The following is a 22,685-nucleotide window of genomic DNA, read 5'->3' as shown; positions in this document are numbered from 1 at the left end:
TGCGGTTCATCATGCTCTACACTTAGAATTAATTTGTATACTTCACAGAATGGAAGTCATACCTTAATTAAAAAGAAAAAGAGAAAAATTTTAAAGGGACATTAAAGGGTAAAAATGCTGGTGAGAGGCTGAAATGTGGATTAAAAAGATGCCAGGGTTGGACTGGGGTATGTGGAAATTACTTAATGTCTTTGGCAAAAGCAATGGCTGAAACTGGTAGAGGTAGAAACTCAACTGGAACGGGCTGAAGAGAATGTGAAGTAGGGAAACAAAGACAGCAGCTAAAGACAACTTTCAAGAGAAGTTTTGCTGTGAAAGGAAAGAGGAAACAGCAGAAGAGGGACTGAGGTAAGAAAGGAAACAACTGTAGATATGCGCGAACTGTATGCTGGTGGGAACGGTCCCAGAGATGGAGGGAGAGGAGAGGGGGAGATGGGGAGAGACGCGGCAGGGAGGAAGAAGGGCAGGACTGGAAGGAATAGAGTATGAGAGGGAAGCCACCCAGGGAACCGACCGGCCTTGGCAGCACTTCCCTAATCAATCATCACACGGGCCAAACGCACTTACTCATACAGATAACATGGGCTCATGAACAAATGGTGAAAAAGTCAAAAAAAGCAGGCATGTACAACAAGCAGGACTCTGAGGTTCTTTCATATTTCCCTTTTATTCTACAAAGACCACATTTAAAGTACCACAGAGAGGAATGTACAAAAAGCCACCTTATTTATGTGAGAAAGAAAAATAGACATTTACTGAGTGCAGGTATCGTGCTAGACTTTTACATGTCTTACCTCATTGAGTCTTCCCCAAAACATGAGGTAAATGATATTCACCCATTTGGGCAAAAATCTGAAGATTTCTTAGAAAGGCACAAAATTGAACATACAATGCCCATTTCTTTAAATGTCACTGGGTATGAATGTATAAAACTTAGGAACCAGCTTGCAGACAGATGTTACATATATTTACAACAATATCTTCTTTTTAAAAACTGTTAAATAATAAAAAAAATTAAAAATAAAATAAAATCGTTTTTTAAAAAATGGTTAGGAACGTCATCTGCCTAGTGAGGGCACGATGGACTGTGGGAGGCTGAGGGTCCAGCCCCGCGCGGCATGCCGCCACCTCCCCGCAGGGGTGCGAGGGCGCGCTGCTCCGCGGTGCCGAGTTCAGGCTGCCGAGCAGATGAAGCCGACCCTGAGACCAAGGGCATATGTGCCGCTGTGCGCACCAGGTGCCGGGGACACAGTGGTGAGCAAGGCAGGCATGGCCCTGACCTCGGGAGCTCAGAGTCCCCGTCACGAGGCAGCAGTGTGATCTGGGTCAAATTGTAGTTCAAAGACACAACGTCCTCCTTTCCATGATGACAATTTTGTTCCCAGGATTAACTGAGGTGCCGCATATCCCAGGTGCTTAGCACAATGCCTGACACACAGTAAGTGCTCAGGGAATGCTGGCGGCTTTTATTGTCACCTAATGGATGTTTTCACTGTTGTCCGGCCTGTGTAACAGGCACTGTGCTAGGCTGGGGTGACAAACATGACAAAGTGGAGCCTTCCTCTCATGAAGTTTACAGCCTAGAAGCTAAAAGCAGACTCATACATGCAAATTCAATACTGGCCATCGTGAAATAAAAGGAGCACTGAAAGGAAAGGAGGGACCTTTCAAGGGAAAGTAAACACGGAATAAAGCCTTGTGTGCTGGAAACACATGTGCAAACTCGGTGGCCAGGCAGGCAGGAAACAGGAAGGGGAGGATCCCCATAACCTGAGAAACTCTCTGCTTCTTTTATGGGTCTTTCAGCAACAGAGAGTCCAGGCCCCTACACCGCTCCTCCGAGGCCCATAGCAGGGCCTGGAGTTTATCACCCTAGAGGCCTCCACTTGGCAAGAGAGCCTGTGTCAGAAGGGCCCCTGCTCACTTCGGAAAAGAGGGCTGTGCGGACTAACGGGCACAATCTCTCCGCTCCCACAACCTGACTACTAAGCTTTAAACTGCTCGCTTATACGGGGGTACTTGGCGCACATGGCCACTTGGATGCCTTTCTTTTAATAATGCTAATCTCTGCTTAATCTAACCTTGAACTTCTCTGATCTGAATTAACCAATCTTTCTAACTCTAAATAGCTTCATTTAAAGCGAACAGCCTTTTACAAGGGTCAAGGTAGCTCCTTCTGGTGAATTCCCATAGCATTTCTTCTTTAGAAACTAATGCTCCCCCAAATCCTGAGTTGTGGGAATACATTTAACTGAAAGACAAGGTTTTTTTTTGCCAGCATTTCTTCGACTTTAAGAGTTTCTGCCAGCAGTCTCCTTACCTCACCTGTCTTCTTCCTCATCTAACACAAGTTAAAAAAAGACAAAGAAAATACTCATAATGGAATGGCCCTGTCCTAGATAAAATCTGTGACCTTGTTTTCCCATTTATAAGAAACAAAAGACGTCAGTGTGGGAGACTGGGGACAGGGCTATGCTGGCTTTTTAATGTCACGCAGTCAAGCATACACACGTGTATATTATTTCTTTAACATCTGACAGCCATTTCATTCATTCGACACAGTAGCTGAGGACCTGCCAGCGTAAGCCCAGGGCGACTGGAGGCATCAGTGCTCCAGGAGCACTCAGGAGTGACCAAGCCAGACCTGGAGGACAGGAAAGGCTTCTGGAGGGTGTGACACCTAAACCAAGCCCTGAACAACAAGGAGCCAGGTGAAGGGAACGGAAGAGGGGACGACGTGCGCATGGGCCTGGAGGCAGGAGAGAGCCTCGTGTGGGAACCGCCAGTGGGGGCGGCTGGAACGAGACCAGAGGAACGGCAGGACAGAAGGCTGAGCCCCAGAAGCACATGGGGCAGATGCCAAGTCTCATATGTGTCCTAGGGAATGTGTAAGGACAAGAGCCAATCCCGGGAGAGTATGAGCTACACAGTAACACAAGCAGACTTGTTGGAAGGAGACTAGGCTGGAAGCAGGAGAGCAATGAGACTGTCGCAGCGCTTTAGACGAGACAGCAGTGGCCTAAACAAGCCTTGTGGCAGTGGGAGGGGGCGCTGTGTGTGGCCAGCGGGGGCTGTGGAGCTAGAAGCAAGAGGACGAAGACTGGATGAGGGAGGGGAAGGGGTCACAGAGGATGCCCAGGCCTCTGCCTCAGGAGCTGGCCTGGGACAGTGCCATTCCTGGGAACAGACAGGCACAAGGGAAGAGGAGGAATCTGGGAGGAAAGCACAGAGGGAGGATTATGGGAAGGATACAGACAGGTTAACTTTGAGTCTTTATGGCACCCAAGAGACAGATTCCAACAGGCAAGTGAATACTGGTAGCTGAGGTAGGTTTGAGAATGAAGACATGGGGGAGCCGAGGTGTCCCAGCGACAGTCTACAAGACGCCAAGACAAGAGACAATAGAGCCAACACTGAAACTCTAAGAATCATCAATATTTAAGGAATGAGGAAAGCGAAGGAAGACCATGAAGGAGACAGCAAGTGGCATGGGAAGAAATTATGTCCCAGACTGATCATCTATGTAGATGCTGCCATCACCCAAGACTCGGGATGGAGAAAAAGGACAAGCGTCCCTGGCAGAGGGACAGAGGGAGGAACAAGCCTGAGTATCGCTGAAAGGAGCCAGCTAAGGCAGGAAACCCCAGTGGCCTTCAGAAGGCTCCCCACGCCTGTCCACACCAACAGAGGCCCCAATGCAGGAGGGCCCTGCAGGAGGCCAAGGCCGACCAGGGAGCCCTGGCACCAGCATGTCTCTCTCACGTTACGGAGAGTCCAGCTCCTCAGGTGGGGCAGTGAGTGGCCTTGGCCTTGGGAGAGCAGGGCCCAAGGGTGACCCTGGGCCCATCCCCTGCCAGCAGCCTGGAGCGGGGTAGGAACCACCACCCCGTTTGACAGACAGAAACTGCGCCAAACAGGCATTAACTAATGTGTTACAAGGACATAGCCCATCTGAGGCAAAGCCAGAATGGTCTTCAGGCTCCTTGCTTAAAAAATGGTGCCACCACTGAACACACCCGATCTCATCTGATCTCGGAAGCTAAGCAGGGTCAGGCTTGGTTAGTACTTGGATGGGAGACCACCTAGGAAGACCAGGTGCTGTAGGCAAAAAAAAAATGGTACCACCACATTATGATGGTAGTCATTGGGCCTGCAGTGTGTCCACAGCCAAAAATTAATCACCGTCTTAGGAAAGAACTGAGTTATGACAGGTATAGCCCCACGGTCCTTTGACATTTCAACTAGCTTTCGCCTTCTGGCAAAGCTGATATCTCCTGTATTCAAATCAATGGAGCAAGCAGTCCACGTAATTGCAATCCACAGTATCACACACATTGCCAAATGAAACATACAGTAAATGTATTCCCACAGTTTTATTCCAGATCTGAATGTTTTTACTTCTCAGAAATGCTCATGTCATTAATTAATAAGAAAAGAAGCAGCCAAAATGCATTACTAACGTAGAAGCAGACAGCTGCTTTGTCACAGAGTCCTGTCGGGGAGACGGGTTAGCAGGTGGCTGGCGGGATGGCTCTGTGCCTGCAGAGCTCCGTCTCAGCTCTGCCCCTCCCCTGCCACGGATTTGGGGCAAGTTACTTCACCTCATTAATGAAATGGGGATCGTGAGAGCACCTGCCTCACAGGGCAGCTATCAGCGTTAAGTCAGATAATTTATGCGAAGTGCGGAGCTGCAGTACCTGGTACACAACTAAGTTTTCAAATCTTGGCGAACACCATCATAATTCTGATTTTTATTTAAAAGCCAGCATCCAGGCAAAACCCGGTGCTGCAGTCGGCCTATGTGACTCATTAACTTTTATTCATTCATGTCTCGCTCATTCATTCCTATACTCAGCACAGGCTCACCAAGCACCCCACTGGGAAGCAAGGGACCTGTGTCATCCTCAGAGGTCTGTCCCTCGGAGGACACAGCTACTACAGTATGATGAATGTGCAAGTACACAGTGGGATAGGGACAAAGAGTGGTTTAAATAGGAGAGTTTGAAGTATATGTCATAGTGGATGGTAAAAATCCACAAAGATAGAGACACTGAAGATCAATGAGAAATCCACAGAGCAAGGCTCCTGAACAGAGGCCCAGGGGGAGAGACGCCCCCTGCACCGGGGTGCGCAGGCGGGAGGATGCTGTGGGGGAAGATTAGCTTTGTAGGTTGAGTGGCAGGAAACTGATGGATTTCAGTAGTCAGAAGTGAGATGACAGGTTAAAGAAAGTGGAGGGGTCGGAGAGAGATTTCAGGAATGTGAAGAAGGCCTATAAATAACCGTTGCTTTGAATATGAAAATTAGACTGACCAGGGAAATATGGAAGCCTTAATCTGTAAAAATGTCCACATTATTACATATGCTTTAAGAGTCAGTATATGGAAGGGTAAAGAATATGGACTCTGGAACCAACGGCCTGGCTTATATGCCCATTCCACTCCTTAATACCTGTGTGATCTAAGCCAGGTCCTTAGCCTCTCTGAACTTGTTTTCTCCTCTTCAAAATATGGGTACTAACGGTACCTGCTTCGTAAATTTTTTTTTATTAGATTAAATACAAAAAAGTTAGTGTCTGGCAAGCAGTAAATGCTACAGAAGTTTCAGCAATAATGGAAATAATCATTATTATTTTTAATATGTGCCAATCTTATTAAGAAGAAAAATACCAATTCCATTTTTATTCTTTGGCAAGTTGAAATCCTTATCTCTCAGCCTATATCAATACTCCGGATATTGCAAGGAAGGGAACTCCATGTTCCCTGTGAAGCTTTCCGTGGCCCCAAGCCTCCCTCTTCTAAACTCCAGGGATACAAATCATCTATCTATACCTCTCTTTTATCATTTGGCCTACAGGAGCCACTGTGAACTCTTGCTTATTTTTTTGGTATTTAAATGCCTGATTTACTTAACTAGATTAAAAAAGGAATCTTACTGTGCTTGTCTTTGCTGGCCCTCGTGAGGTCTAGGGTAATGTCACATATACAATAGGTGTTTGATGCATATTACATAGAATGACATAAATTTATTGGAGACTTTGGATGAAGATAACCTACCTGATGATTAAGTTGTCCTCACCAAGGGTTACAACGGTGGCTTCCGTGGCTTGGAGAGACATGAGTTTGGCAAGGGCTTCCGAGGTTTTGCTCTAAGAAATAACCAGAATACAAAATAAGAACTACTGTAAACTGACCCCTGGAGGAAAAGGCTGCCCCCTTAACACAGCCACACAGCAGCCAAAAAGCTCTCCCGGGACAGTGATTCACTGGCCATTGACATGAGGCCATGTCATCACCACACTGAATGCACTATGCCACTTAGTTCAATGAATCACACATTTCAGACTGAAAAAACAATACCAATCTACCCACTGACAATTTTCTTTTAGGGTCAACAGAATTTCTTTCAGGGCCAGAACCCCACTCTTTTATAGGATACGTTAAAATTCTGGGTACAGTGCAGTGTGTTGAAAATGGCAAGACCCTAAGGTGGAAATGTGGATTTTCTAAACTGATGAGCTATATACTCAGATATGTACTAAGAGACGGTATGACCTCTGACCTGAAATCCAGAGTTCTTTCCATTACACTTTGCACCTGAAGAAAGGATTTAATAATTAACCAGATTAGCTGGGATTTCAGAAGTGTGACCAATTTGGAGATTAGCATTAGAAACACCTAATTATATGTAGGTTTCATATTTCTTTAAGTCTTTTTCTAACTGTGTATAATTAGTAATTCTAAACATGGCATTCAGATGAATTAAGATCTGTATTACTGAAGGAACAGTTCTTTTAACCTGAAACTGAAGTTACCTTTGCCACGTGCTCCAGCCACCGCCCCAGGGCGATGAACACGAAGAGCATGGGGGGAGTGTCAAAGAATGTCACAGGGCTCCTCTCGGCCTTCTCGGCAATAGCCACCACCAGGATGACGAGAGAGTAAACATAGGCAATGCTAGTGGCCAGCACGATGAGCACGTCCATGTTGGCTGTCCTGTGTCGCAGAGATTTGTAGGCCTGAACGTAGAAGTACCATCCGCCGAGGAACTAAAAGACAATTAAAGGAGAGTGACGGCTGGGCCACGCAGGGAATAGCATTCAAGGAGCAAACGGAGGCCTTACGGGCCCTTTTGAACGGCAAATACTCTAGCCTCACCCACAACTTTGACATTACTTTTTCCTTTGTAATTGATGTTTTTGGAATGTATTTCCTGATTCAGAGGACTAATGGCTACAGGAATGGATAATCACGGCCATGGGAGACCTACAAAATTCAGAGTATACAACCTAAATGTCCATCAATAGGAGAATGCTGGCAATGGTGAAATAATCACACTTCATTTATACTGTGGCCAATGCTATGCAGTCCCTTAGGACAGGAGTCCCCAGCCCCCTGCTGTGGACTGGTACCAGTCTTTGGCCTGTCAGGAACTGGGTTCCACAGCAGGAGGTGAGCAGCAGCACTAGCATCACCGCCTCAGCACCACCTCTGATCATCAGGCATTAGATTCTCAAAGGAGCACTGGTCCCTGGTGCCAGAAAGGCTGGGGACCGCTGCCTCAGGAGAAAAGTGCTGGATCTATAAACTACTGGAATGAAAAACGTCAGTATTACATGATCAGGTAAAAAAGCCAGTTATAAATCAGTACCTCTAATAGGATGTGTCTGCCTTATGTGAATATGCACACACAGATATGTACAGACATAAATGTGTATTTCCTCTAAATAGATAGAAGACACACACCCAACTGGTAATAATAATACTAAGGTAACCCTGGAGAATGGCTTTGGGCTGGAGGCACGGCACGATTAAAGAATATGTTCCTCTTTTCTTCTTATACTTCCATATGGTTTGAATTGTTTAAAATAAATATACATTACATTTGGAATTTTTTTTAAATACAGAAAAAATAAATAAATTCAGTCTACAAAGACTTGCCTCCAGATAATCCTAAACTAAACATTTTAATATTAAGTCAGGAGTTTTATATTCTAAAATATATAGAGGCTACACACTTCCCACTAGAAATATGGCTAGTTCCTTAATACCAGTCCCAGACTAGAAGTTCCATGAGGCTTCTTTTAAATAATAATTTCCTTTGTTGTTTTTAGGTTTATATCCCACATATAAGTGATATCATATGATTTTCAACTTTTCGGTCTGGGATATAAACCTAAAAGCAACAAATGAACAGGACAAAGAGACTCAGGGACATGGACAATGGACTAGTGGTTACCAGAGGGTAGGGGTTGGGGGAGGAAGGAAGAGGTAGTCAGGGTAAAGGGGGTCAAAAGTAGGGGTGTAGGGGGACGGTGAAGTGGGTAAAGGGGATTGAATATATGGTAGCTGAAGGAAACTGGAACTCTGGGTGGTAATCACACAATAAAATCTATATATATGTAAAATTAGAATGTACAGCTGAAAATTATATAACTGTATTAATCAATGTTATTCCAATAAACTTAAAAAAATAATTGCTGATAGAATTTTAAAAAAACATAAAGATAGATAGATAGATAGATAGATAGATAATTGCCTTAGGACCAAATTTCTGCCATTCTAAAGAAGCATGAATTCCAGGGTGACCTAGATGTTATTTCTAAAAACAAAGGTAAATTAAGCTAAATAATAAGCAAACTGGAGAAAACTGATTCAGCAACCCTTGTAACAAGGTGGTTACTATGCCTGAGAAACTTCGATCATCTATAATCAACTGTGAAATTGGCAGTGAAACCAAGTCCTTTCCTGTCCCCTGTGTTAGGGAATACTCTACTGCTGGTCACAGATGTAAAAAGCAGCAACTGGCTGGGGCGGATCATAAAAGCTGCAATAAAGTGCCGGCCAGGCACAGGCATGGAGGGCAGAGGCTTGCCCCTCTTCCTGATACGTACCTGGACAAAGGTACACAAGATAAAGAAGATGAGATTTAGAATGGACAGTCCTGGAATAATGTTGTGGTCTAGGACCATGGACTCGTGGGGTTCGTTGCTGGGTATCAACATATAGATCATTAAACCCATAACAGGGATGCCAAACACCAGGCTGCACAGGAAAGACTTCTTCCACCTGGAAAGCAACAAGCAACAGAGACAGATTAGGTGCCACTTGGAGTACAGGCTGGGCCCCTCCTGAGGACTAATCTTAAGACGCTGTCACATGTCTGGGACAGACCACCAAGGGCTAAAATGAAAGGAAGGCTCTCTCCCCAACACTGGCCAACTGAGGGAGCATCTAAAGGCCTAAATTGTGCTGCAAGGATATTCCTGAGATGTCTGGATCCGGCCCGCACCTGCCTGCAGCTGGCATGTTCCCTCCAACCTACAGGTGAGGCAGCCGAGGCCCAGAAGCTGAGAATTCAGCCCCAAGGACATTGACCATCTCTACCCATGGCTGCTTACAGCTCTTTTTTGGAATGCGATTTCTTACTATCCCCCCGCCCCCACAAAAAAAAAAAAATAAACAGATAAAAGTAATATTTTATTAGTATAAACTTACTTATAATATATTTACTTTTTAAACTATTACTAAAAATAGTCAGTGAGAACAGAGAAGCTGTCTGATGAACAGTGAAAGCTTGAAATGGCGGGGGGGGGGGTGGGCACAGAGGGCAGGTGTCACAGTGACAGCTGTGGTCTCATGTTAGCTTCAGCATCCATGAAATTCTAACCAACTGTTGGTGGAAACGCTAATGCACCTTTGTACCTTAACTCCTATCTGAAAGCCACTGGTCTTTAAGATTAAAGGTTGCCACCGAAGGCCCCAAGAATTAGCCTCTCACTAGCTTTCCATGTGCCTGTCCTTCCAGTCCCTTCTGCACTGCAGCCATGCCAACCAGAGCAAACGCACAAGAGTTCCTGAAGGCCCCCTGCCTCTGGGACCCTAGAAGACCCCCACTTCCATGCCCACCTCCAGTCCCTCATTCATTCTTTGACACTCAAATAGTGTGCCCTCTATTAGCTCCCCAGACCTCCCAGAACCAACTTGAATCACTGCTCATCCACTCCTTTCCAGCCAGAGTATGGGCACCTCAAAAGTAGGGACGGAATTCTATTCATCCCCTGCATCTAGCACAGTGCCCTGCATACAACAGCGGCCTTATGTTTGTTGAACGAATAAATAAACATCTGAAACAACGAATGAACCCAGGACATTATTCATGTCCTTGGATCCTAGTTATAGAATACATTCAAATAAAGTCTTAAAATACTGTAAAAGAAAAAACTCCATGCTCCCTTCCTTCCAACTTAATTGTTGTCCCCATCTGTTGGCCACCAGCCATAGGCGGCTATTTAAATTAAAATTAAATGCAATTAATAATTCAGTTCCTCGGTCACATCAGTTGCACTTCGAGTACGCAGGAGCTAGTGGCTATCATGCCAGGCAGTGCAGATTTGGAACGCTCTGTCATTGTAGCAAGTTTGTTACCCAGCAGTAGAGGGCTAACATCACAGGGGAAAGGCAGCCAATCCAAGCGGAAGGCGCCGTGGGAAGCCAGGGCAGCAGAGGCACCGAGAAGCAGAGAACCAAGCAGGGCCAGCCTGGGGAGAGGGAGGCACTTAGACAAGAGCTTCGGCTTATCAATTCTGTTCTACCTACTGCTTTATCTCCACCTTGTGGTCCAAGTGATGAGCGGTGGGGTTTCTCTGGGCCGGGGAAGCACGAAAGCCGATTTCCTTGTCATTAAAAAGAGGGAGGGGTAGGAAACAAGGAGGAGGCACTTGATTAAAACATGCACTTTACGCCTTTTGAAATTATAAAGTTAATCTAAAATAGCCTCAGAGGAGTGTACTGGTTTTTTCTCCTACAACTTCTTTAACAGAATCACTCTTCAAATCCTGTCAGAGCTTCAGCACCATCTACGCTTAATGGTTGTGTCATCTCCAAGGAGATGCTTCAGACAGTGATTCCTGTTCCTTTGTCCACAAAGGCAGCAGGCTCTGGGAGATAAAGTCAACATCCTGGAGCTGATCAGTGTTGAGTTGTAAACTCAGAACTTTTAAGGGATCCCAAATCTTGAATGGTCAGCTGCTTTCATTCTCTGCATGAGAAAACTGAAGGTCACAGCAGAATCAGAAGAGCTAGGTCCAGTGCTCAGGTCTGCAGCCCCCAGCCAGGCCTCTTCCGCTGAGCGACCATGGCCACTTCCACGCCTGTGAGCCATGGCCTCCACTGAGGCCACACGGAGACGGCACCTCAGTCTCATGCTGTTCTTAGGGGTTAGCTCCGGCCTTTCCTTCGCTGTTGCTCCCTCCCCCTTGCCCTCTCTGCCTTATTCGATCTGATCACTGACATCTCTGACATCCTTCACAGACAGGCACCGAGAAAGTTGTCAGGAAGTGTCCCGTCAGCCAGCACAATACTAAGAGGGGTCCCAGAACTCTGGTGTTGGGATTTTACACAAAAATTAAAGTTATGGTGGAAAAAAGAACATGTAAGATTGTCTGTCTTAAGACAAATCCTTTTACAACTAACATCGGGCTAATCATACTAGGAAAAGATGCCCCAGAGTCATAAGAATGGAGGCCAGACATTGGCATTAATCATCCAATAATGTAAAGAAGGGACTGTGCAGAGCTCTGCGGGTGGGTGGAGGTCAGCAAGGACCTTATAAATAAGAGGGATAACTGAGTCGTGTTCAAAGTACCATCTCGACTGTCCCTCGTGCTCAGTGCAACAGCCTGACTTTTTACCTCATCGATGCCTTATCACTACTGTTCTGGAAGACCTGTGGTGTGGTAGAAATAGAAAGGCCACCAAGCCTGGAACGTAAGAGCTGGGTTTGGGTGCCGGTTCTGCAACCTTTGGCTGTGTACCAGTGAGCAATGTACTCAAGCCCTCTGGGATCTTCCCTCCTCTGATAAGGAAGCTGCGTTGTCTGCCCAGCAGCAGAGCGGCAGCGGCATTACTGCCTAACAGCTCTGCCAGGCCATCGCAGACAACACCGCTCTTAAAACACACACACATGCACGTGCACAAAGCAAAGAGAAAATTAAAGATATTACACCTGCTGCAAGATGTTTCTTTTCATAAGAAATTTCATAAGTAGTGGTTTTTGCTAAACTTCATCTACTCTTAATCACTAGTTATTAACAAGTTTTGACTGTCTTAACGCCTTCGGATCCCCTCTAATGCTCGTCTTCTTATGGTGTGGTGTAATACAGACCTTAAATAGGAAATGGTATATCTGTGGACAACCAGAGCAGGAACAGAGGGAGGCAGTATATGAAAACTATTCTGATTTTCCAAAGGAAAATTATCAAACTCTCCCATTACAAAGAAGGCCTAGCATAGTAGTAAAATGTAGTATAATTCTTTCAAATATCACCATTTCTTTGGTCTATACATACTTAGTACAGACATAAATTATACCTAAAAATTATACTTAGGCGATTTAACCCCATATACCAAGTACCTTGGTGATACTGTGTTTCACAGGGACTGTCTGAAATTATAACAATGATAATGTCTTTTCTCCCCAACTTTTTCTTATCCGATCACTGATTTCCACCACCACCTGCCCCCCAACCCCCGCCAGAATATCTGATACTCACTTAACTTCACGGTTTATTTTAAAATGACTCATGTTTATTTATATTTTCTCGTTTTTCTGCAATGGTTAATAATTACATTTTTTAAAGGTGGGTATAATTTTTCTTAATGAATGTCTTTACCTCAATAATTCTGACAACATCCCTTGGACCGATAATTTCAGGATCAAACTTCACATGGGCTTTGCTGGTTGCAAGGGCCACGGAGGCATGGGTGATGCCTTTCGTCTTCATAAGTTTGGACTCTATGTTGTGAACGCAGGAAGCGCAGGTCATCCCAGTGATCTGCAGCACAAGATGACAGAAACCCCACTAAGCCAGGTTCAAGAAGATACTGTCAAAGGCACACAGGTAGCCAAAAGCCTTTGAACCTCTCATCCTTCCACAGAACCCTCCCAAAGACTCTAGACTCCTGCCTCCAAACCCCATGAATATCTTTACCCCAAACCTTCTCCCAGGGACTTTAAGGATATAAACAGTGGTTCTTCCCCAATTCAGGTACAAGAGACCTAGCCAATCTACTAAGCAGATGGCAACCAATGGAGGCTTGACTTCTGGCTCTGGTAATAATGGGCTTTCAAAGGCTATCCACACTCTGTCTCAGCCATCTCTCCAGCACACCAGGATAACACTGCATGCACTTTCCCTGCTTCTGCAAAATCCTTTGAACTCCTGAAGCACTCTCTAAAATCCCGAGTGTCGCTAGCACCTGGACTGCAGCTGCTGCTAAAACCCTCCTACTGCAGGGCTCTGCTGGCTCCAAGGATAATGATGCCAATAGCTCATTACTGACTGAAGAAAAGGATTTAGGAAGTGACTAAGGCGATGGGATTTGAGTTGGTCCCAGAGTATGAACAGGGTGTGTCCAGGTGAAAGTAAGAGTAATCACAGAGGGAGCAGCATGGGAAAAGACAAAAGGCAGGGCAGTAAGGGGTGTTCAGACAACCATCAACAGCCAGCCTTGGCCAGCACAGGGCATGCAAGGAAAGGAAGAGGAGGCAGCCTACCTCGTTGGCTGGGTCCACATGAAGACTCTTGAGCACCCAACTAAAAAGGTTTTTTTCCCACTTGATGGGAAACCATGAAGGGGTAATGAGCATCAGAAGAGACTGGAGCTGCACATTACTGAATGAAATGTGCATCAGTAATCCCAGAATCAAGTATCAGAAGAGACAGGAGAGTCCCATGTGGAATTAGGAAAGAGAGGTGAGCTCGTTTGTAATAGAATGCATTCACCTTGGCACAGGATCCAAGAAAAAGGTGGGAAAGCGGGGACCATCATGCAGATGTGGAGCTTACTGGCTGGCATGTGGCAAACAGAATTTTACAAAGTCCACAAATATTTCGATGGTGGTTCTAAGCTCTCCTTTCACTTTTACAACAATATTAATAGGTAACTCTTAATGCACACCTGCAACTTGCCAGGCACTGCCCTGGGTACCGTTCTGCTCATACCAAGTTCCAGCACGGACAGGTTTCGGAACTTGTCCAAAGTCACACATCAGGGAGTGGCAGAGCTGCAGCCTGGCTCTGAGTCAGTGCTCCGAGCTGCTGCACTGTGCATCACGAGGTGGTCTCCACAGACCACGTGGAGAAACACCCCTGCAGCGACAGAACCAGAACTCAAACCTGGTGAAAGCTATGCCACTCTGCCACACTATCACCATGCCACGTGTCTTGAAATGAGAAACAGGAGTGAGACGTGCCATCCCTATAATAAGTATTAGGCAAACCAGACACTCTTCAAGCATCGATGGTCAACATTTTCCAGAATACAAGTAAATACAGACATAAAATGTCCACATAAAATGTCTGAACATATGATGATGATATAACTATTAGTACTGCTTAGTTTTTTAAAAAAAACACTACAATAAAATATTGTTCGAAAAAAGGTTTCACCTTTTTCAACAATATTCTTGATTTGGATTTTTCCACACAGCGGCAGTCGGACCAGGCAGAGACAGACGTCCACATTGGACCTGGAGGTCTGCGGCAGGCGCCCTGCTCTGACCGCAGGGCTGATTTGAGCTGTATCCTACTGATATTACCTTTTGCCCCTCAACTCACACAGAGGCCAGTTCGGAGCTTTGCTCTACAAAGAACACCACTTATCAGGAACTCAAAGTGCCACTCATGTCCTCAGTACTTCTTCAAACATTTACTTACCATTAATGGCAGTGACTAAACACACTAAGGAAGTGAAAGACCCTTCTACCTCAGTAAAAGAGTCTTACTGCCATCTCTATTCATTCTTTGTGGGTTTCTTCTAAGTCTCCCTTTATTTACATAAAGCTAGCTCTGTACATAAGGGCTGGTAAACATCATATTTGAAATACTAGACATACCTGTTCTTTTCAATGACTTGTTGACATGTGCAGTTGGTAACAGTGGATAAAAAGAAAACACCGCCACCTCCCTCACCCCACCCCTGCCACTCAACCACACTGGGAACAGCAACCACCTTTGGCTTTCACCTTGGACTGGGTGCTTCGGGACAATCTTGGCACTCATTACCTTCTAGACACCCCTGTGCCTGCATACAAGCCCCCTCCACCTGTGATGGCACTGACGACCACACTGCCTCACCTCATCTAGCCTTGAGACACGGCCAGCATTCTAGCTTCCCGATATCTAGACTTTATGGAGTGTGTTCATATTCAATTCCCTCAAATCGGAGACAGCAGCCGCCTTAAATTCTTCTTCCTCCAACATGCCACTATATCCTCCTCCTAATACCCTGAACATGCCCAGTGGAGTCCATTCCTGTGACTTTCTTACATAACTGACATTTCTTCATAAAATGAACAGGTCCTTGTTGGTGTCAATGAAAATAAAACAAAACACACAAAAAAAACAACAGCAAGATGGGGGGAAATGACTGATCACAGCCATGGCTTCTGTCAGAACACATCTGCAGGTCGCCAGAGGCCTGCATCCCTCAAGCCCCCAGCTCCAGCTCAGTCACCATACTTACAATCAGCTCAAGGTCGCCATCAGAGCCTGTGCAGTCCTCCATTACTGTTGCCTCAAAGCCCAAGTCTTGGATGAGCTGAGCTATCTCGACTGGCTGGATGACTTCTGGATTATACTTAACCTCTGCCTTTCCGGCCATCAAGGCAACCAGCACGGAGAGAATGCCTGAAAGCACAAGCCATAGCTGTAACTCTAGGCAAGGCCTCTAGGATGACAAGTTTGACAAAAGCAAAGAAAGAAAAACATGCCCCAGAAGTCTCCAGGGCAGTGGTTCTCAAACCTGGCTGCCCATCAGATCGCTTGGGGAGCTTTTAACCATCACCACACCTGGCCCTTAACCCAGACTAAATCAGAACTCTCAGGTGGGTGCCAGGCAGCTTTTCCCCCCTAACGTACAGCCAAGCATGAGAACCACTGTTCTAGAACGATGTTTCTGACACGTTAATGGACATATAAATCACCTGGGGACCTTATTAAACTACGGATTCTGGCTCAGTTAGTCTGGAGTGGTGTGAGGTTCTGCAGGTCAACCCAGCTCCCAGGCAATGCCCATGCTGCCGGCCTGGGGACCACTTTCTGGCTCAGGCTCCAGAAGATACTGTGGGGTGCACACACCTCAGAGCAAGGGAGCCAGTCTGCAGCTAGCAGCTATTATTACATAAAAGATATACTCTTTTTCTCCACTTTTCATATAAAGAAAAATAACTTTCAAATGTGGTTTTCCTTAGTCTTCTTCAGTTTGATTCCTTTAGGAGTGAAAGAGAAACCCCTCAGACTATCATGCTAATACTATTGTGTTAGTTTAAGAGGGAAAGGCTCATTCAAATAAATGAAAGCAATGATGTGTTCTAGAAAAGATGCCATAGGCATAAAAACGAGGGATTCAGGTCAGGAACAGAACTACAGACACTGTGAGATATAAGTTAATTTTATGAGCAGCCAGCCATGAATGACAAAAGGAAGTCCTATAACACCTCAATTTGAAAATGGTCATTCTAGAGCTCCAGGAAGCTATAAAGCATAGTGAAAAAGAGGCTGGAAAAAGTGTCATACTAATTTAGGGTTGTACCTAAGGGCCAGGGAGACCAATCAGAAAGACACGGAGACTCAAGCGAGGAAAGAGACAGTTTTCTGACTGGTGGCAAGGGGGAGTCATAGTTAAGATATTTTCCAAACAAAAAATTGAGATAGGATTTTTGTTGCACTTTAAGGTTTAAAAGAATATTGGAGATGTAGTTTGGAGGAGAAGACTTTGGCAATTCCAAAGTACTCTACAGTTTACAAGGACAACATGAGAGAATACCTGAAATTAGAACCTCTCCACAACGTGCAGGTCATTTACTCAATGGATATAAGAGGTTGATGGAACTGGAGGGGAAAGATAGATACTACTCAAACACGCTAACTGAGGAGACCACACGAAATGTGCCATGACCTCTCAACTGGATTTCCCATGGCTACATTAGTCAGAGACACATTTTACCTCAAACTAAATGCTTCTTGAAGGACAGATACCAGCTGCCCACGAACATTAGACAAACATCTGTACTGTTTCACAATGAACTTGCTACCAGAGCATCAGGGCTCCTGACAAACACAGTCGAGAGAGAGCCCCTGAAGGGAGCACACAGGCCCGCCCTACTGTGCTGACTACAGGGTCCGACAGTCCACACGCAGCTTCCCAGTGTAACATTGGTGTGTGTCTCTTACCAGCTTCTTTCTGCAGCTTTCTCTCAATGTTAGACACACAGGATGCACAGGTCATGCCTGTGATCTGTAAAAAGCACTTCTGTGGTGTCATTGTTGCTGAGGCTTTCGGGGACTTCGTCGACTGGCGAGGGCTGTGGGGTTTAGGGTGCCCCCCCGTGTGAAGAGCCGCTTCCTCTATAGACATGGGTGTGCCAGCTGCAGTTTGCACCGGGATATTCATGGCGCTATAGTTTCCAACATGGCTGGTAGAACAGTTTACTAGAATAAAATGTCAGAGATCCTTTAAATCAGAAGAACAAACAGTTGTTGTTTTTTTTCACAGCAGGAGGTTTAAGCCTGACAATATGCAGATGAAAGCTCTTGAAGAGGCTACATGGGTTGGTGTTTTCAACACTCTCTCTTACCACAACTGGAGACAGAGGCACAAAATTACAGACACATGAAAATATGCTAAGAATTCAAGAATGAATGTTCTACCTAAATGAACACTCTAATTAGATGATGATAATAATAAGAATTCACCAGGCACTCTGCTAAGCACACGTATGACCTCCTCTAATCCTTAAAATAGCTATGTGGTAAATACTATTAATCCCATTTTATAGATGAAGAAATCTTACAAAAACTTAAATCATTTGCCCCAAACTCCTCAGCTCATTAGTGAAGCTAGTTTTGAACTAGGTCTGTTTAACTCCAGGATCTGTCCCTTGAACCACTATCTCATTCTTGTTAGCAGAGGTTCACTCCTCCCCATGAGAATCAAAATGAGCCAGTAGAAGTCCTAAATATACTCTGCATATGAACCCTCTGTCAGTTGAATGCACTGCCTATATCTGCGCCCAGTCTGTGGTTTGTGTTTTGAACTCCCACCTTTCTCTTTTGATAAAAGAAGTCCTTCATATTAATAAAGCCAAACTTATCAAACAGCTAAACCAAATTTAATGATTAGTGCATTGTGCTCTATCAATATATTGGTCTATATCAACATTGTGAAAGTTTCATGACTTTTTCTTCTAGGAGTTCTATTACTTTAATAAACTTTCACAACCTATGATATACTTCAAATTAACTTTTGTGTAAGTATGAGGTGATAGTCAAGGTTAATTTCTTTCCATGTGGATATCCAATTGATCCAGTTCCATATACTGAAAAGACCATCTTTTCTCCACTAAATTCTGGGGATTAGGATGTAGACATTTTGGGGGGGAGGTCATTATTCCACCTTCCACATATGTATAATTGTCAAACAGATCAAGATCAAATGTTTTTAACGCTCCAGAAAGTCGCACTAATTTGATGACACAAAACACCTATAAGAGAATGTAGAAAAAATTACATCATTTACTGAGAAACTCATTTGAAAATCCGTAGCTGCAAAAGATAAGTCGGCCTGTATTGACAACACACAACTTTTAAGTTTCTCTTCTGAATGAGTCTCACGTCTTGGGATGTTCTGCTTATTTTCTGAGAAGTGCTAATACTGCTTCTAAGAGTGCAGCTGGTTGACACTCAGCACTTCCGCAGAGGACCTCCCAGCACTCTGGCCTTCCAGGAGCCCCATCTTGTTGATGCAGAGACCATCACCATACCCGCCAGCAAAGGTTTACTCTCCTGGAGGTTGTCACTGTTCAAAATGACTCCAACCCTGGGATCTCACTCATAGAGTCGATTCTGTGGCCACAATCTCTTAACACTCTACCCATCAACTCTCCTGCATCTGTCCAACTCCTCCCTATTTTCCCAGTCCATCGCCTGTTTTCTGGATTCACCTGCCTATCTCTATCCAAATATTGTGGTCAACAATTTCGATAACATTCATACTATTACAGAAAATCTCATACCCCCTTAGTATCCTACAACTTACATGCTGTCATTTTTCAATACTGGGGTATGACTCAACTAAATTTGGAGCTTCTGGAGACTGCTAACAAAAGTTCAAATAAACTAACAAAAACCCTAACAAGCTTATGCTACTCGATCCTTTGATAATCTATGCTAACACTACAGGTGGGCATAAAAATTATTAGGTTTTATGACAATACGTATTATTAAAAACAATCCCTCTAACTGCTTGATTCTTAGTAGAGGCACAATAAATATTTGTGATGGAATCAAATAATGTTTATACCCTGTGATCCAGCATTTACTCTTTCAGATCTTTATCAGATCTTTGTGTGTACACAAAGATTTAGCTTCAAAGATGCCTATCGGTATTATTTACAACTGCCTGCACACAAGAGATGGGAACAGTCCAATAGAAAACTGATTGACTAAGTTATAGTATGCCCACATGATGGAATGCTATGCAGCCATTGAACATGGTGTTACAGATATAAGAAGAGACTTATAAGTATGTTTATGATGAACTGCAGAGGAAAAAAGAGATTATCGAACTATATGTAATACAACCTACATATTTCTAAATATAAATTATATATGCTTTGGGAAATGTCTAGAAGACCATATAGGAAGTGAAGCGTACCATGTGGGCTTTGGGGGAAGAGAATTCCACACCGAGAGGACAGCAAGTACAAGACCCTGAGGTGAGAACAAGCCTGACATGAGGAATCCGAAGGGGTCAGAAAGGTCATGGCTGAGGGAGGGGGCTTCTCAACCACCATAAGGACTCTTCCTCTTACAATATGAGAGGGGAGGGTTTTGGATTGTCAGCAAAGGAACAGGGTCTTACTGAATGCTGAGCAGGGGACACACTGCAAGGATGAAAATCAGCAAGCAGAGACACCAGTTCAGAGCCTCTCCAGAAACCAGGAGACACACAATGGTGGTTTGGACCATGATGCTGACCTGTCCACCCTCATCTCCCATCACTTATATCCAAGCTCCATGCATCCAAGCCAGACTACTCCCACAATGTACCTGGAGGACTCCTGCCCGTAGGCTGTGCTTAGTCTCCTCCGCCCTGTGTGCTTGTGGAAATCCTATCCACGCCCTGCTCCAACGGTAACCCCTCCAGCCACCATCAAGTCTTTGGGAGCCCCACAGCCAGATGCTGGGTTTTCTCATCTTCTGAATCCCAAGGGCACTTTACCTACACCTTACTCTAAACCTGCCCTAGATAATGGGTCTCTGCTACCTAGTTAAAGTATGAACCACATACTGGCAGGTGCTAGGCTGCTTCTGAGCACCTCACAGCAGCCAGCACTGTGCCTGGGACCTAGAAGACCCTCAGCACATGCTAGGATAAGAGAACAATGCCCTGAAAATGACATTACCCATTTACAACGGTGAGAGGCATGTGTTATACATGACAGATGGCTCTTCCTCTCACTATATTCATATATCCATTCATCCATTTATTCATTCATTCAAAAAAATACCATGCAAACCAGTGAACAAATGCAGAGCTGCATTCTGGGTAAAAACCAGGTCTAAATGTATTTCTATCTGACAAATAAGCTGACTGAAATTCAATGCCTGTCACTTGCCGATGTGCTGAGACTATTCCCTACCCTCACCCTGCTCCATTATCAAGGAGTCTGATCCCTGCAAACCACTCTCCCAGGCTCCCTTGTCAACTGGTTTCTGATTAAATTTGGTATACATGAAGTAAAAAGTGGAAAACAATAGGCCAGAATGGGGAAAATGAGTGTTTCCCGCCTGTTTACTGGGAGCCATTGGCGCCAGTTGCCAGCAGGCGGCCTCAGCCCTGGGCCCTCTTCCCTCAGGCACTCCTGTGGGGGAGGGGTGGAGGTGGGGGTAGGGGTGCGGCGAGGGGAGGTGATGGCTTCCACTATTATTATTCTCTTGGGTTTCCTTCCCATTCTGTTCGGTTTTTCAGCTCTCTAAAATCTCTGTAAATAGTTTCCTGGATTAAAGCCTTCCCTTGAGCTCCCCTGGGACCCTGCTGGTCACAGCTCCTTATTTCTTCCGTCATTTCCTTCACAAATACCTACTGCACGCTGAGTGCTGCTGAGTCCGAGAAACAAAGGGCAGGTTTGAAGACTGTCCTCAAAGAGTTCTTAGTCAATCCAGAAAGAATAATCAAATATAAATAATGTGCTTTTAACATTTAGGTGTCTATAAAGGGAAGTGACTAGTAAACTCACGGTTTATCCTAAATTAAGAATGCCAGGTAAAATACAGAACATCCAGCTAAATTTGAATTTCAGATAAATAATAAAGAATATTTTAGTATAAGTATGTCCTATGCAATATTTGGGATATACTTCTATTAAAACATTAGTTGTTATTTATCTGAAATTCAAATTTAACCGGGTGTCCTATATTTTTATTTGCTAAAGCTGATACCCTAAATACCTCTTGGGAAATATAATTCTCATAATTCTGGCCAATAAAAATCATGGGTTTTTTCTTTAAGGCTTAGTCAAATCCAATTATTCTGAATTCTGTAGTTCAATGCAAATATCTTTTTACTGTCAATAACCTGATATAGTAGCAGATGATGACTCCATGCTACATTTCTTACCTTTTGAGTAGAGGATTACTGTTCTATTGCATTTTCCTAATTAATTTTCATTAAAATGTGTGTGCGCACACACACACAGTCCTCCTTCCTAAAACCTGGTACAAAGACAAATATAGAGCAGGGCCAAGTCATTCCACACAACTTACCCACTCCCTTTAAGGTGTGTGCGAGAAAGCATCACGGCAAAACAAACTTTCCAAGGTGACAAGCTTTATCTTGGTGGCCATCAGTGGATGTGGGAAATTCAGGTCCAGCTGGCTCCTAGTGCAGCCAGGGGGCTTTGCTCACAAGCTCCTAGTGACTGGCCGACCCCTTCCCATTAGCAGGGAGCTCTATCCAGAGACTGAGGAATCTGTCCACACCCTAGTCCACCTGCCTCTGCACTGACATACAGGGCCTGTACCCCTTGCTATCTAAACAGTTAAAACATTACCACCCACAAAGTTGTCCCACAGCCCTTCTTATCTTCAGCCTCTCTGTCAACCAGCCCTCCCTATCTAACACCCCTCCACCCCTCCCAGCCTAAGCTCTCCCTCTCCTCCCCAGCCTGCCCCCATCACACCCACCTTTAACCAGACACCAAGTGTGGTGGATTTGACCTTCCTGCGTGTCTTTCAAATGCATCTCTTGCTCTCCAGCCCACAGCATTTCTCACTCAGCCGACTATGAGGACTCACTGCCTCAGTCCACACTGCACCCTGACACTGACTGGTCTCTTAAAATATAATCGGACCTGTGCTTCTTCTGATTAAAATACACTCCCCTTGCCGTCACAACAAAGTCCAAACTCAGCCTGACATGCAGACCCCATTCGAGATGGCCCAGCCACCGTCCCACCAGCCTCATCACCCTCCCTAAGCCCTCACACTCAGGCCATTCTGCTCTCTGCAGCTTCCCCAGCATACTGTGCCGCCTCTCAGGCCTTCGGGCCACTGCCCAGGCTACTTCCTGGGCCTCAAACGTCCTGGTCACTCCCCACCCTCCCCTCCCCAGTCCACTGCC

At 45.0% G+C, this 22,685-nt stretch overlaps 1 protein-coding gene and 1 pseudogene across 3 annotated transcripts in view; one reads left to right on the top strand and one right to left on the bottom strand.

Annotated features, from left to right (window-relative positions):
• Positions 1-22,685, bottom strand: part of ATP7B (ATPase copper transporting beta) — a 79,286-nt gene that overhangs the window by 19,469 nt on the left and 37,132 nt on the right. For all 3 annotated transcript variants that reach the window (XM_016131381.2, XM_016131380.2, XM_016131379.2), the window contains 7 exons: positions 17,237-17,494; positions 15,528-15,691; positions 12,674-12,835; positions 10,599-10,675; positions 8,894-9,068; positions 6,815-7,048; positions 6,057-6,148 (listed from right to left, as the gene is read on the bottom strand). In XM_016131381.2, coding sequence (XP_015986867.2) covers positions 6,057-6,148; positions 6,815-7,048; positions 8,894-9,068; positions 10,599-10,675; positions 12,674-12,835; positions 15,528-15,691; positions 17,237-17,494 — 1,162 coding nt within the window. The remainder of the gene's footprint in view (positions 1-6,056; positions 6,149-6,814; positions 7,049-8,893; positions 9,069-10,598; positions 10,676-12,673; positions 12,836-15,527; positions 15,692-17,236; positions 17,495-22,685) is intronic.
• Positions 3,991-4,107, top strand: LOC118609801 (annotated as a pseudogene).

Source organism: Rousettus aegyptiacus, unplaced genomic scaffold (assembly GCF_014176215.1).
Source record: "Rousettus aegyptiacus isolate mRouAeg1 unplaced genomic scaffold, mRouAeg1.p scaffold_m13_p_11, whole genome shotgun sequence".
Classification (NCBI taxonomy): Eukaryota; Metazoa; Chordata; class Mammalia; order Chiroptera; family Pteropodidae; genus Rousettus; species Rousettus aegyptiacus.
Note: the sequence above shows the minus strand (reverse complement) of the source record. Positions and strands in the feature narration are given on the sequence as shown.